This window comes from Pristis pectinata, chromosome 10 (assembly GCF_009764475.1).
Source record: "Pristis pectinata isolate sPriPec2 chromosome 10, sPriPec2.1.pri, whole genome shotgun sequence".
Lineage (NCBI taxonomy): Eukaryota > Metazoa > Chordata > Chondrichthyes > Rhinopristiformes > Pristidae > Pristis > Pristis pectinata.
In genome coordinates, this window is record NC_067414.1 from 20,610,525 (window position 1) to 20,625,159 (window position 14,635).

General features: G+C 41.8%; 1 protein-coding gene across 18 annotated transcripts in view; it reads right to left on the reverse strand.

Annotated features, from left to right (window-relative positions):
- LOC127575471 (regulating synaptic membrane exocytosis protein 1-like) overlaps positions 1–14,635 on the reverse strand; it is a 587,418-nt gene that overhangs the window by 150,257 nt on the left and 422,526 nt on the right. For 13 of the 18 annotated variants that reach the window (XM_052025399.1, XM_052025392.1, XM_052025387.1 and 10 more), the window contains one exon: positions 10,619–10,681. The exons of the other annotated variants lie outside the window; for them this stretch is intronic. In XM_052025399.1, coding sequence (XP_051881359.1) covers positions 10,619–10,681 — 63 coding nt within the window. The remainder of the gene's footprint in view (positions 1–10,618; positions 10,682–14,635) is intronic. 18 annotated transcript variants of the gene reach the window in all.

Here is a 14,635-nt window from a genome sequence, read left to right on the forward strand (position 1 = left end):
TTGAACACTGCTGCCATTTTTCTTAGCAGCTCCTCATTAATTATTATCCTATCCAAATTCTATACTAACTCCTATTTCAGTATGATTTTGGCAGCAACATTTGGGTTTATGGAGAGAGCTATGATACCCTTTAAGTGCTGTCTACATCCCCTCTGTCTGCACAAGATTATTTCCTTTATGCACCTTTCCTTTGACTCTCTGTTGAGTATTTAAATACAAAAAAAATCAGTATCCCCTTTCACGCTGTCCATTGATCTTTCTGTACAATCGCTTATTTCCTTTCTCAATTCTCCTCTGTACACCCTGCATTTACTACTATTCTTTTGTTATGATCCTGACCTTTATCTTGAGTTCATTATCTTATTTTAATTTTACTCGCATATAATTTTAATCTGCCCGGGAGCTTTAGCTTTGGATGTTATTTATTTTCCCAACAGGAGTTTAGTTCTACTGGTTTACCCAGTGTTATTGTATTGTGACATACTAATTAAAGGCTCTATAAAACTATATAAAGAAAACCAACAACAAACTATTTATTCTATTTTGTACCCAAAGCATATTTAATATTTGCTATCAAACATCTTAGTAAAAACCATTCACCAGTAATTTCATTTTGGGATGCAATTACCACTCTCTGTGTAAAAAAAAACTTGCCTCGCAAATCTCTTTTAAACTTTCCTCCTCTCGCCTTAAACCTATGCCCTCTAGTATTTGACCTTTCCAACCTGGGATAAAGACTCTGAATATCTACCTTGTTGATGCCTCTCTTAATTTTTAAAATTTCTATCAGGTCATTCCACAGCCTTCGATGGTCCAGAGAAAACAATCCAAGCTTGTCCAATCTCTCCTTATAGCTAATACACTCCAATCCAATGTGTTCATTTAGTTCAATGTCCACAAGGTGTTCCATGGTGAGATTAATCTTAAATCACAGAGGGATCACCTTCCACATGCTGACCAGTGATGTCCATGTTTCCAGGATGTGAAATGTCAGCAGAGTTGTGGCCATTAAAAAGAGCAAAGATAAAACACAGAACTGGGTTGGGGAAAGAAGTAATGTGCACACTGTATGACTTACTTAATTTTCTCTCACTTGCCCATAATTTTGATGGCTGAAAATTAATGAATACCATCATAAATTTAGGGCATGACCCTCCATTTACTGGAAAGGTAAGTGATCGAGAAAGCAAGTGCACTTTATGAGGGAGTTGCATTATATAGAAAGTCGCTGAGCATTTTGTCACAGGCTCAGAGTTGGCTGGGGTCAATAAAAAGATGTTAACCTTATGACTGAGTAAGGCACATTTGTGTCAACATACATTGCAATCTTGGTTGTACCATTACAAAGAAATGTTAGTAAGGATGTGGAAAGAGAATTGCTAAGAACCAAAAATGTAGGGGTATGCTAATTAGTTTGGCCTAGATCTCCTGCTGACCAGCAAACTGCTTCAACTTACTAGTCACCTTACAACCAAAACTTGCTCTTACTTGAAGCTGTTTTCCAAATACAGTCTTCTGCTGGGAAGGCCCAAAAGCTCAACACTATGAAGGGTCTCGACAATCAAAAGTGACAGGTTCCATCCACAGAAGAGATTCTGCAAATGCTGGAATCTAGGGCAACACACAAAATGCTGGAGGAACTCAGCAGGTCAGGCAGCATCTATGAAGGGAAATAAACAGTCGACATTTCGGGTCAAGACCCTTCATCAGGACTGGAAAGTAGGAGGGCAGAAGCCAGAATAAGAAGGTCGGAGGAGGGGGAGGAGCACATTCAGGCAGGTGATAGATGAGTCCAGGTGAGAGGGGGAAGGTAAGAGGGTGGGGTAGACATAAGCAGCTAAGAGGTGATAGGTAGAAAAGGAAAAGGGCTGAAGAAGGAGGAATCTGGTAGGAGTGGGCAGTGGACCATGGAATAAAGGGAAGGAGGTGGGAAATAAATGAGCAGGTCATGAGGGTGGGGGAAGGGGAAAGAGAGGGGGGAGGGGGTCACAGGAAAGGGAAGACAAAGGAGGGGGAAGAAAAGGGGGAGAAGAGGGAAGAGGTTACTAGAAGTTAGAGAAATCAATGTTGGGGCTGTCAGCTTGGAGACTATCAAGGCGGAATATGAGGTGTTGTTCCTCCAACCTATGTCCGGCCTCAACATGGCAGTAGAGGAGGCTATGGATAGACATGTCGGTATGGGAGTGGAAGTGGAATTGAAGTGACTGGCCACCGGGAGATCCTTGCTTTTGTGGTGGATGGAGCAAAGATGCTCGACAAAGTGGTCACCCAATCTGCGGCAGGTCTCACCGATGTAGAGGATGGCGCACCGGGAGCACCAGCATGCATAGACTCGTGAGGTGGCAGGTGAGGACAAGGCGTCTGTGGGGAGGGATGATTGGACAAGGGAGTCCTCACCTACCACCCCATGAGCCTCCGCATCCAACACATCATTCTTCACAACTTCTGCCACAAACTTCTGCCACCTCCAACGGGATCCCACCACTAGGCACATCCTCCCCTCCCCGCTTCTCCGCTTTCCGAAGGGATCACTCTCTCCGCGACTCCTTGTCCACTCATCCCTCCCCACTGATGACCCTCCTGGCACTTATCCCTGCAAGTGCACCAGGTGCTACACCTGTCCCTACACCTCCTCCCTCACCACCATTCAGGGTCCTAGACAGTCCTTCCAGGTGAGGCAGCCTGTGAATCTGAGGGTGTCATTTATTGCATCTGGTGCTCCCGGTGCGGCCTCCTCTACATTGGTGAGACCCGACACAGATTGGGTGACTGCTTCACTGAGCACCTTTGCTCCATCTGCCGCAAAAGCAAGGATCTCCTGGTGGCCAGCCACTTCAATTCCACATCCTACTACCATACTAACATGTCTATCCATGGCCTCCTCTACTGCCACATCAAGGCCAGATGTAGGTTGGAGGAACAACACCTCATATTCTGCCTTGGTAATCTCCAATCTGACAGTCTCAACATCGACTTCTCTAACTTCCGGTAACCACTCCTGCCCTTTTTTTCCCCTTCCCTTTGTCTTCCCTATTCCTGTGGCCCCCCCCTCCTCTTTCCCCCTTCCCCCGCCCTTATGACCTCTTTCCTTTATTCCATGGTCTACTGCCCTTACTCCGGATTCATTCTTCTTCAGCCTTTTTGTCTCTTGTACCTGTCACCTCTCAGCTTCTTACATCTCCCCCCTTCCCCACCCACCTACCTTCCCCCTCTCACCTGGACTCGCCTCTCACCTGAACTCACATATCACCTGCCTGCGTGTGCTCCTCCCCCTCCCCCTCCCCCCCACCTTCTTCTTCCAGCTTCTGCCCTCTTCTTCTCCAGTTCTGATGAAAGGTCTTGGCCCACAAGGCCCCTTAGGGCGAGAAGGTTGGGGAACCGCAACTGGCTCTGTTGTACAGCAGGGTAGAGCAAAGTCTCGGTGAGCAAGAGTGATAGGGACTCAATAGTCAGGGGAACAGAAGGCATTCCAGTAGTTGGAGCAAGACTCCAGTAAAATGTATTGCCTCCGTGGTGCAGGGTGAAGGATATCACTGAGTGGGCACAGAACATTCTGAAAGGGGAGGTGAGCAGTCAGAGATCACAGTCCATGTTAGTCCATAGTCCAATGTAGGTAAGGAGAGAGATGAGGTCCTGCAAAGGGAATTTAAGGAGTTAGATTGAAAGTTGAAAATCAAGACCTCTAGGGCAGTAATCTCAGGATTACTCCCTGTGCCAGAAGGTACTGAGTTTAGAAATAGGAAGAAAGAACTGCTTATAAGGGTGTGGCTAAGGAGATGGTGCAAGGGGCAGGGCTTCAGATATCTGATAATTGGAATCTCTTCTGGGACATGGGTGACCTGTACACGAAGGTTGGTTGCATCTAAACTGGAGTTGGACCAATATCCTGGTGGGAGATTTGCAATGCTACTTGGGTTAGTTTATATTAATGATGCAACAGGAGGGACCCAAAATGACAGTGCAGCAGGAGGGAGGAAAAAGCATATATAGTAAATGGAGCAGGCAAGTCTAGTGGGTAGAGAAAGCAGAAGATGGGCGGGGAGCATAAGAAGGCTCGTAGGCTTAACTGCATTTACTTTAATGTAAGGAGCCTTGCAGGTAAGATGAATGAGCTGAGATTGTGGATCAACACGTAGGGTTATGATACGGAAATGTGGCTGAGGTAAAGGCAGGAATGGCAGCTCAGTGTTCTGGGTATTGTATTGTTCAGGTGTGACCGGCGGGTTCCAAAAAGGGAGGAGGTGTTGCACTGCTGATCAGGGAGAGCAGGGGTATTCCGGGGCGATATCCTGGGAGGTGAGCGGGGTTGGGGAAATCGATAAATCAAGCTCTATGGGTAGAACTTAGAGATAAGAAAGGGGCGATCATTTTAATGGGGATTAAACTATGGGCATCCAAATAGTCAGTGGGATTGGAAGAACAAATACAGAGACAAATAGCAGTAGGTTGTAAAAGAAATATGTAGTAGTGAGTGATTTTAACTTTCCAAATATTAACTTAAATAGCCTTAGTGTAAAGGCACAGGTGGGGTAGAATTTATTAAATGCCTCTAGGAAGGGTTTTTAAAGTAGTACGTAGTGAGTCCTACTAGGGAGGGAGCTGTACTTGACCTTATTTAGGGAATGAGGATGGGCAAGTCACGGAAGTGTCTGTGACCACAATTGCAAACAGTGACCACAATTCGGTAAGCTTTATGGTTATCATAGAAAAGATAAGGTTGGACCTAGAGTTTGGGTCTTAAATTGGGGGAGGGCTGACTTAAAATAGTGAAAGGCAACACCTGGCAAAAGCAGATTGGAAGCGCTGCTAGACGGAAAAAACAACATCTGATAAATGGGAGGCATCTAAAAGTGAAATAGTAAGAGCTTAAGAGTCCGCATGTCCACGTAAGGGTAAGAAGCACAGGTGGGTAACAAAGGAAATTGAGGATTTGAAAAGGAAAAAGCAGGAAGAGTATGTCAGGTATAGGAAATTGTCATCAAGACCTTTGAGGTTTATAGACGATATAGGAGAGATCTCAGGAAATCAGTTAGGAGGGCAAAAAGGGACATGAAATGGATGTGGCCAACAGAATTAAGGAGAATTCCAAAACATTTTATAAATATATTTGAAGAGGTTGTGCTGAACTAATTAAACTAGTAATTAAGTGCCTAACCAAACTAATCCCTTCTGCCTACACAATGTCCATATCCCTCCATTCTCTGCACATGCAGGTGCCTATCTACGAGTCCCATAAATATTTCTGTTGTATTTGCCTCCAACACCACGCCTGGCAGCACATTCCAGGCACCCACCACTCTCTTAGATTCACAGAGCAATACGGCAAAGATACAGGCCTTCGGCCCAATGAGTCCATGGCGACCATGGTGCCCACCCAGCTAGTTCCAGTTTCGTGTGTTTGGCCCATATCCCTCTAAGCCCTGCCTCTGCATGAACCTTTCCAAGTGCTTCTTAAATGATACTATTGAACCTGCCTCAACCACTTCCTTTGGCAGCTCATTCCATATACTCACCACCCTCTGCGTGAAAAAGTTGCTTCTCAGGTTCCTTTTAAATCTTTCCCCTCTCACCCTGAACCTATGCCCTCTTGTTTTGGACTTCTCTACTCCGGGGAAAAGACTGTTACCATCCACCTTATCTACACCCCTCATGATTTTATAAACCTCTATTAGAACACCCCTCATTCTCCTACGCCCCAAGGAATAAAGACCTAGCCTGGCCAACCTCTCCCTGTAACTCAGGCCCTCTAGTCCTGGCAACATCCTTGTAAATATTTTCTGCACTCTTTCCAATTTAACCACATCTTTCCTATAACAAGGTGGCCAAAACTGTACACAGTACTCTAAGTGTGGCCTCATCAAGGACTTGTATAACTGCAACATAATGTCTGAATGACATGAAGATTGGTAGCGTTGTAGAAGGCAAACTTGGTTGCCTAAGGATACTGAGGGACATTGATCACATGGAAAGTTGGGCAGAGTGGTGACATATGGAATTTAATTCAGATGAGTGAGGCAATGCACTTTGGGTTGTCTAATACTGGCCGTGCATACAGAGTAAATGGCAGGGAACTTAGAGGCATTGACGTACAGAGGGGACCTTGGGGTGCAAGTTCACAGCTCTCAGAAAATGGTGACACAGGTGGATAGTGTAGTGAAGAAGGCATTTAGCTTTGGTTGCCTTCATAGATCGAGGCACTGAGTATAAGAGTTGGGACATCATGTTGTAGCTGTACAAGGCACTAGTTAGGCCACATCTGGAATGTTGTGTGCAGTTCTGCTTACCACTCTTTAGAAACAATGTGGTAATGCTAGAAAGAGTGCAGATGATGCCTGGAAGGGAGGACTTTAGTTAAAAGGAAAGCTTGGAAAGGCTGGGGTTGTTCTCACTGGAGTGCAGCAGGCTGAGGGGTGACCTTACAGAGGTTTATAAAATTACAAGGAGCATAGATAGGATAACTAGTGACAGTTTTTACCAAGGGTAGGGGAGTCTAAAACTCGAGCATGTTGGTTTAAGATGAGAGGGGAAATATTTAGAGGAGATCTGAGGAGCAAGTTTTTCACACAGAGGGTAGTAGTATATGGAACAAGTTACCAGAAGAGATGGTACAATCACCATGTTTAGAAAGCATTTGGACAGGTACATCGATTAGAAGGGAATAGAGGGACATGGGTCAAATGTAGGAAAACTGGATTAGTGTAGATAGGCATCTCAGCTGGCATGGAAGGGCCAAAGGACCGGTTTCCATGCTGAATGACTCTTAAATAAAACAGAAAACTCTGGAAATGTTCAGCAGGTCAGGCAGCATCTATGAAGAGCAAAACACAGTTAACTTTTGAGCTCAATGATCTTTCTCCCGCAGATGCTGTGTGACCTGCTGAGTATTTCTAGCATTTTCTGTTTTTTATTGCTTCCTTTTATTTAGTTGCTCTTTATTCATTTTCTAATCTCGCACAATATCTTTAAGTATGACATTGGGTGTATCAGATGGCTTTGTGAAGATAAGTACAAGATATAGCATTAGTGCCACATCTATGCCCTCTATTGCCACTCAATTACTTTTTTTCACTGCTCTCCTCTGTACTCTTCAATGATTGTATGAAGATACTTAGAAATTTTTGGTTTGCAAGATACTTCTTCCACAGATAATCATCATCAGTCTCACCCATGCCTTTGTTTTCAATCTAGAGCTGACCTTTTCTGTCCAATGTCAAGTTTCTCTCTGAGTTTATTCTAACAAGGCTCCTCTCATCTCGCAACCCCAGCTCCCTTGACTGTTTATGAATTAAACTTGTGACCACCAAACTTTCTTTCTTTGCCCAGCTGCAAGCTGACCCTGTTTATGGTTCCTTCTTTTCCTTGGCACAGTTAACCACTCAATCCTCTGCCTAGGCAGCCTTTCTATTGTCTGCCTCAGCATGACTGCATTTGTTTAGTGCTACTCTCACTAAACAACCTAAACAAAATTATTTTCACAAAAAACTTCTCATAGCTTACAAACCTCTTCAATGTACTCAAGCAGACACATTGGGGTTTTTCCTTCTATTCACCTGCCCCATTGCAACGTAATTTCCAACTTTATGAAGGTTGGTAGAGTTGTAGAAGGCGAGCTTGGTTGCCTAAGGATACTGAGGGACATTGATCAGATGGAAAGTTAGCTACTCCACGACCACTGATAATATCCAGCTCCATCTTTCCTGAACATTCCATTACATCCATGCTGACAGCCTATTTATCCCACATCCAGTACTGGATTTAAACATAAGCTGAATGAAAGTGAACTCCTGTCATGCTCGACACAGATCTGAAACTCTCCATCATAAAGATTATTTTTTTCCAACTCTACAAGATTGCCTGCTCTCACTCCTTCTCGAGGTTCTCCATTATAAATGTTTCAGTGACTACTGCATTGTTTTCCTGGCCAGCTTCTCATCCATATCTTTGAGAAATTTCAGCTCCCACAATGCTGTCTTACTTATATCTTATTCAGCAGTAAATCCATGCTGGCCAATGCAGGCTCTTGAAGTCATATTTAACATTCTCATCCTTAAGTTTAAACCAATTTATTGGTTTTTCCACTCCTCCCCCAAACTCATGGTTCTTCTCCCTCTTCACACAGGTTACAGAGCCACAGCAGGGGTGTCCACTCCTGGTCCTGGGAGTTCTGCTGCCTGCTGATCCTACTTACACCATCCACCAAGTAAACCAGCAGCACTGTGCCTGCCAGTGGAAGGATTCATGACTTTGGTAGATGAACACGAGGAGGTAATAATGGCCCCCAGGACACATGTGGGCTGAGTTCCTCCAACTCATTTAAGACCCAGCAGCAAACCCACTTCTTTAAACAACCCTTTGGCCCTCTTAACACCCCTTTGGCTTGTACTTCCTTTATTTACCTCCACCTCTGTGAAATACATTGGGATGGTTTGTAATGTGATATTACTTTAGGTTAAAGGTGTACTGCAAATCCATCATGTGTTTTTCTAATCTTTTTTTTAAAAAGGTGGACTAATACTCTACTCTAATACTCTCAATTGATTGATTTTTCATTAATCTGAGACTGAAAGGTGGAGTGATTCTGGTGAATTTTGACTTATTAAACATCAATCCTTCTTGCCAGCCAACCTCACATTAAGCTCACAAAAATGCAGCCTCTCCAAATACAGTGAGGTGGATTTTGCAGTCAGTGGCACAGCATTCAAAAACAAAGCATCTGTAAACATTTTAAAAAATCTAAATTAGCAAGCCTTTAGAATTTGTTAAAACAACTTTGAGTGAGTATTTTTAAACTAATAATCTATTTAAAAGTCTTTTCAAATGAACATCTCTTACCTGGATCTTTTGAAATCGTTCCCTTCCAGTAAAACTGCAGCAGCATCCCCCTTGGCCCTGGGGCAAGATCTTTTACCAAGTTTGCATCATAGGTATTGGACAATTAGCCCAGTTCTCGCTTCCTCGCCAGACTCCAAAAATGAGTCTAGTGATGGAGCATAGCCTGTTCTCCAGCAGCAAATCACAAAAAGGGGCTTCCAATTTCCATATGTATTGAAATCCCAAAGTTTCTGTCAGCAACATGGGTTAATAACAGCAAACGCTGTCTTTCAAATCATTGCTTGGGAAAACCAGGCCAATGTTCATTGGAAATGTTGAAAAGTGATAACAACCTACCTATTGTCTCAAATGTTAAAAGAATTTCAGTGGCTGGCTTTCTAGAAGACCTCATTAACATGTCTTGGGTTGGGGATACTGCAAGGGATAATTTTTTTGCCATAAGCTTAAACAAGAGATTGGCATAACCCACACACTGAATTAGTGGGCATCACTAGGAGCAACACTGTATTCTAATGTTCTTGATTGTGTGTGTGTGTGTGTGTGTGTGTGTGTGTGTGTACGTGCGCACACATGCATGCGGGGGGAGGGGCATGGGGTGGAATTCTGTCAGAGTTCATTTGGACTTAAACTGGAGATCATGTGACACTGCTCCCCCACCCCCTTGGTATTTTAAGGCCTTAGTCCCCACCTGCTTCAACAGCTGCAGTCGTTTCTCTTTGATGAGAAAAGGTGCTGGGCTTTTGGGAATGGAAATTGATTCCTGGCCATAGCTTCCCAACGAGAAAATCCCTCTGGGACAAATGAAGACAATGCACTGCCACCGAAGGTCATGTTTTCTACTTTGTGGATTGTCAGGAAGTCCCTTGATGATCAGGAAAGAACTTATTTCAGTCAGCAATATACTCCATGCATTGCTGGTTTTGTAGAGTTTGGCTAAAATTCAGTTCAACCTGGTCACAGCCAGAAGTGAGAACAAAATGACAAATGTCAGAGCTGGAGCAGTTCAAAAGTGATGCTGGTAGTGAGACAGCTCCAGGGCAAAGGATGCAAATTTTATTACTGGCTACACATATATGACATTTTAGGAACAATTACTTGTCCAATGAAAAACAATTAAATACTTGTGGGTGCTTTCAAGTGAAAATGGCTCAGAGAAAAAATGTTTGGTTTTTTTTTACATTGAGGCAACAGCTCCTGTTGAGAGCAGTATTTTTTGGAGCTATCTATAAATTTCAGAAAAATGCAGCCATTTGTATTGATAAGGATTTTTTTAACAATGGATTATTAGTTCGACAACCAGAGAACATCATGTGTCACAGAATGTCTACATTGACACATGTTAGTTTGTAGAGACAATATCTAAATAAAAGATGTGCATTCAACTTGATGGGATGTTAGGAACACAGGCAGGCTGTATGCTCAAATGCATGATGTAGAAAACTAACATCTGATATGGATGGATCCTCTGGCTCATATGTTTGTTTTTACCAATTTTATTTCTTAGTGGCATTGTCAAAAATCTGCTGAGCACACAAACAAATACAAACAATGAAAATGATAATCTCTCAATATTATTCACCACAGGGATGAAAGGCAGCATTATAGAAACAGAAAGTGTAGCTGTGTTAAAGCACAACAAGATGTCTGTCAATGAACTCAGATTTACAACTGAAAACCATTTTTACGATAGCAACACTAAACCAAAGTAGAAAAAAGTCATTCACAGATTACCTTCTGTTACAGAATGAGAAAGCAGTCTTGAATGGTGCTGGGCTGCTATATTTACCTGGCAGTATGCAGGCACTCTGCACTCCTTCCTCGTTTTGCTCTGGGCAGCATAAGGAACTCACTGCACAGACATGATGAATGAGGAGCAATTCAGTGAGGAGAAAAGATGGAGCAATGAAAAAGAAAGTGAGATCTGATGAAGATGCCACTGACAATGAACAAATCATAATCTTTTCATTGTACGGTTCATGATACAAGCACTTAAAACTTGCAAACTAATGGAAACACATTAGTTCTTGTGATTAAATATCAGAGAAAACTCATTTAAATGCACCATGACATTAAATATAGAGTTCCCTAATAAAGTGATGTTCAATTTAATTTAATTTTTTTCCAAAGTCATAATATACGCCGCACAGAAAAATACAATCCAAATTACTGGGAAATGTAAAAGGATGTCCCTCCTCCCCAGACCATCACTCTGGAAACCACACCCTATTAGGATCAAAACTGTATAAGTAAATTTATTTCCCAACAAAAGCTTTTTGTAAGAATCATTGGTGCAGTGGAGTAGGCTATGTAAATATGGAGATGGAAGGAATGAAGCAAATTCACATACAGCTCTGTACTTACACCAATCACATTCCCTCAGCAACAAAATGTTTAAACATCCCATATCCTCAGTTAGGGAAGAGATCAATTACAGTCAGTGATGGGTCTCCAACTCTGTTATACTGGGACAATGGACCAAGACTTAACTGCAATGTACTTGCCAAGTATTACTAACAATACTTGGGCCTTAGTTTTGCGGCAACCCCGAGAGCGGCCCAATAAGAAAGAGGATATTAAAAGCATAATTTGAGGAGAAATTGTTTATAATTTCACTCAACTTAGATCATCAATTAAAATATTGATATATTGAAACTTATTCTTTTTCAAAACTGCTCTTAATTGAAATTCATCTATTAGCAACGAGTTTTTTTCCCCGTCAGGAAATATGCAAACTCCTAATTACAAACCATCATTAAGGACCCTTACCATCCGGGACATGCACTTTTCTCATTACTACCATCAGTGAGGAGGTACAGGAGCCTGAACACCAGCACTCACTGATTCAGGAACAGTTTCTTCCCCTCCACCATCAGATTTCTGAATGGTCTATGAACCCATGAACACTACCTTGTTATTCCTTTTTTTGCACTATTTATTTTTGCAATTTATAGTAATTTTATGTTATTGCACTGTACTGCTGCAGCAAAACAACAAATTTCACATCATATAAGTCAGCGATAATAAATCTGGATCTGATTCTATCAGTCTTGCCATTGCAGGAATCTGTTTGGTGAACTTTCGCTGAATTCCCTCCTTAGCAAAAACATCCACAAATAAAGAGACCAAAACTGGACACAATACTCAAGGTGTCACCAAGACCTTGTACAATTGCATCAATATGTTCCTGTTCCTACACTCAAATCCTTTCGCTATGAAGGTCAGCATACCATTTGCCTTCTTAATCACCTGCTGCCCCTACGTTTACTTTCAGTGAATGGTGTATGAGAACACACAGGTATCATTACATCTCCCCCTTTCCCAATCTCTCATCACTGAGAAAATAATCTATCTTCCTGTTATGATTTCCACCAAAGTGGATAGCCTCACACTTATTAGCATTAAACTGCATCTATCGACTCCCTCAGCCTGTTCAAATCAACCTGGAAAACATTGCACCTCAATCTCCCTCTGTTTTGTTGCCAGCTGTTTTAAATATAAGACCTTTAGTTACTGAACAACTTGCAAGAAGAAATAATGAGAAACTATTATTTTGAAGCCATCTATTAACCCCCTCTGTCTTAAGAGGAATAATCTCAGCTTCTCCAGTCTCTATCTGGAACTGAATTCCCTTATCCCTGTGATTACCTAATGAATCTCCTCTATTTCCACTTCAGGGCCCAAGAACATGATGGCTAGAACCAAAGACAAACTGTACAACAAATCCAACCAGAGATCTCAATAGGTTTGGTATGAATTCCTTTATGTTCAGTGTTCCTATCTGTAAAGCCATGCATGTCATGTATTTTTTAACAGCTCTTTCAGCTTGCACTGCTACCAACAAGGATTTATAAATACACACTCTGGTCTGAATTGGCATCACAATAACATCAATCCTTACCACCAACTGAACCCCAAACCCTGCTCAAAGTATTTCCATTTAGAATAAATCTCTCTCCATGTTGTTAGTTTCAAAATACACCTCATATCTAGATTAAATTCCATCTGTCACGTGTCTGTTCATTTTACCAGGTAGTCTATATTATTCAGCAATTATCCTGCTCCCTGTTGCCATATTTTGAAACATCCATGAAATTTAAAACTATAATCCTGATTGCTAAATCCAGATGATTTATATATCAGAAGAGAAGCAAAATCAGATCTGTTTTTATGGTTACATAAATTTGTTCTCAACCAGCTGTAACAGCTTACATTATAGAGTTCTAATAAAATAAAAATCAAATTTAAACTTTGTCAAATTTACTACTCTTGATTTTAAATGCAAATTTCTTCCAAGATAAAACAGCTTAATTTTTAAAAGGTGAAATTACAATTTGAAGTTGTAAGACAGTTATTTAACATAACTCCTTGTAGAAGGGCTTAACCAATAGAAAAAAAGAATTTCAACCCAACCACTTTGGTGTTTCTACATTAATAATTTCAAGCCATGTGAGATTAATATTTTTAAGATCTTAAAGTGGAATTGTGTTTTGCATAGACATTTCGAAGTTACACAGGTAGAGATTCCTTTCCAAAGAAAATGAATAATTTTCAAGAAAGTCCATTTCATAAGAAAGCACTTTCAACATTTAAAGACAAATAAAACCTTATGAAACATTCCCATCAATTGAATTTTTTCGTTCCTAATTCATTTAATTAGAAATTGCATTAATCCACCCTCCATTCCACCAGCTGCTCAGATTTGGTGTATTTGAGTCCTTGGATTCTTTGGACTTGTATCTAGTTGGAGTCTTCTACACAAGTGCCCATTTCCTTGCTCACCTCAGTTAGATAACACTGTGAATAATATAGATTATTGGTAATACAGGAATCAACCATGTGTTTATTCTCTTCCATCTTTAAAATTCACTGGACTGAGTACATTATTAAAAGGCAAGGCTCTATTAAACAGTGGAATTACTTCATCTAATACTAGTGCAGAGGCAAGAGTGCAGGTGGCCAATGTACAACATCATGCAACATGAAGTGATATTTAACTTTGAGGAGGATGCTTTATTATCATTTTACTTCCTGGTGTATCTGCAGTGTACATGAGCGGGAGAGATGGAGGACAACACAGAATAATGTGTGCCTTTGTGCACATATCACCCACTGCCTCTGTCCTTGCCACATCTGAGGATAAATTGTGAGGCAATAAAAGGAATAAATTGAGGGACATATCTGGTAAGGGAGTTAAAGTTGCACACTGGTTCAGTAAATGGTCACTAGGCACAATGCAGCCTTCAATAAGCAATGGGAAGACAAAAGCAACTGCCATAACTAAGGCTGGAGGTGGATCAGGATGCTTACAGCAGGCATACAATTGTGCAGTGTTTCAAGAGCCAACCCATTCAGAAAAGGTGATCAAGGTTTCAGGTTGCTTTAATTGTGTCATGCATTCCTCTTATCCTCTCATGCAGCTTAATCCAGTCATGTAACACCTCTCAGCCCTCACTTCTCCTTCATCAGCACACATTGATGCCTTCTGTGCTTCACCTCTCCCTTCATCCACAACACCTCTTTGATTGTCAACTCAGATCCTCAAATACCTGCTTGTGGTATTCCTGGTGAACCTATCTGATTGTCACCCTCACTGAATGCACTGCCCATGCTTGCTGGAGAACATACCAACAGGCACTGATGAGGACAGGATGTGAATTGCATTGTGTGTCGCATCCCTCCATCCTGACCAGCTGTGGAACTACATCTTAGAGTCATAGAGTAATATAGGATGGATACAGGCTCTTCGGCCCAACGAGTTCCTGTCGACCACGGTGCCCACCCAGCTAGTTCCAGTTTCCTGTGT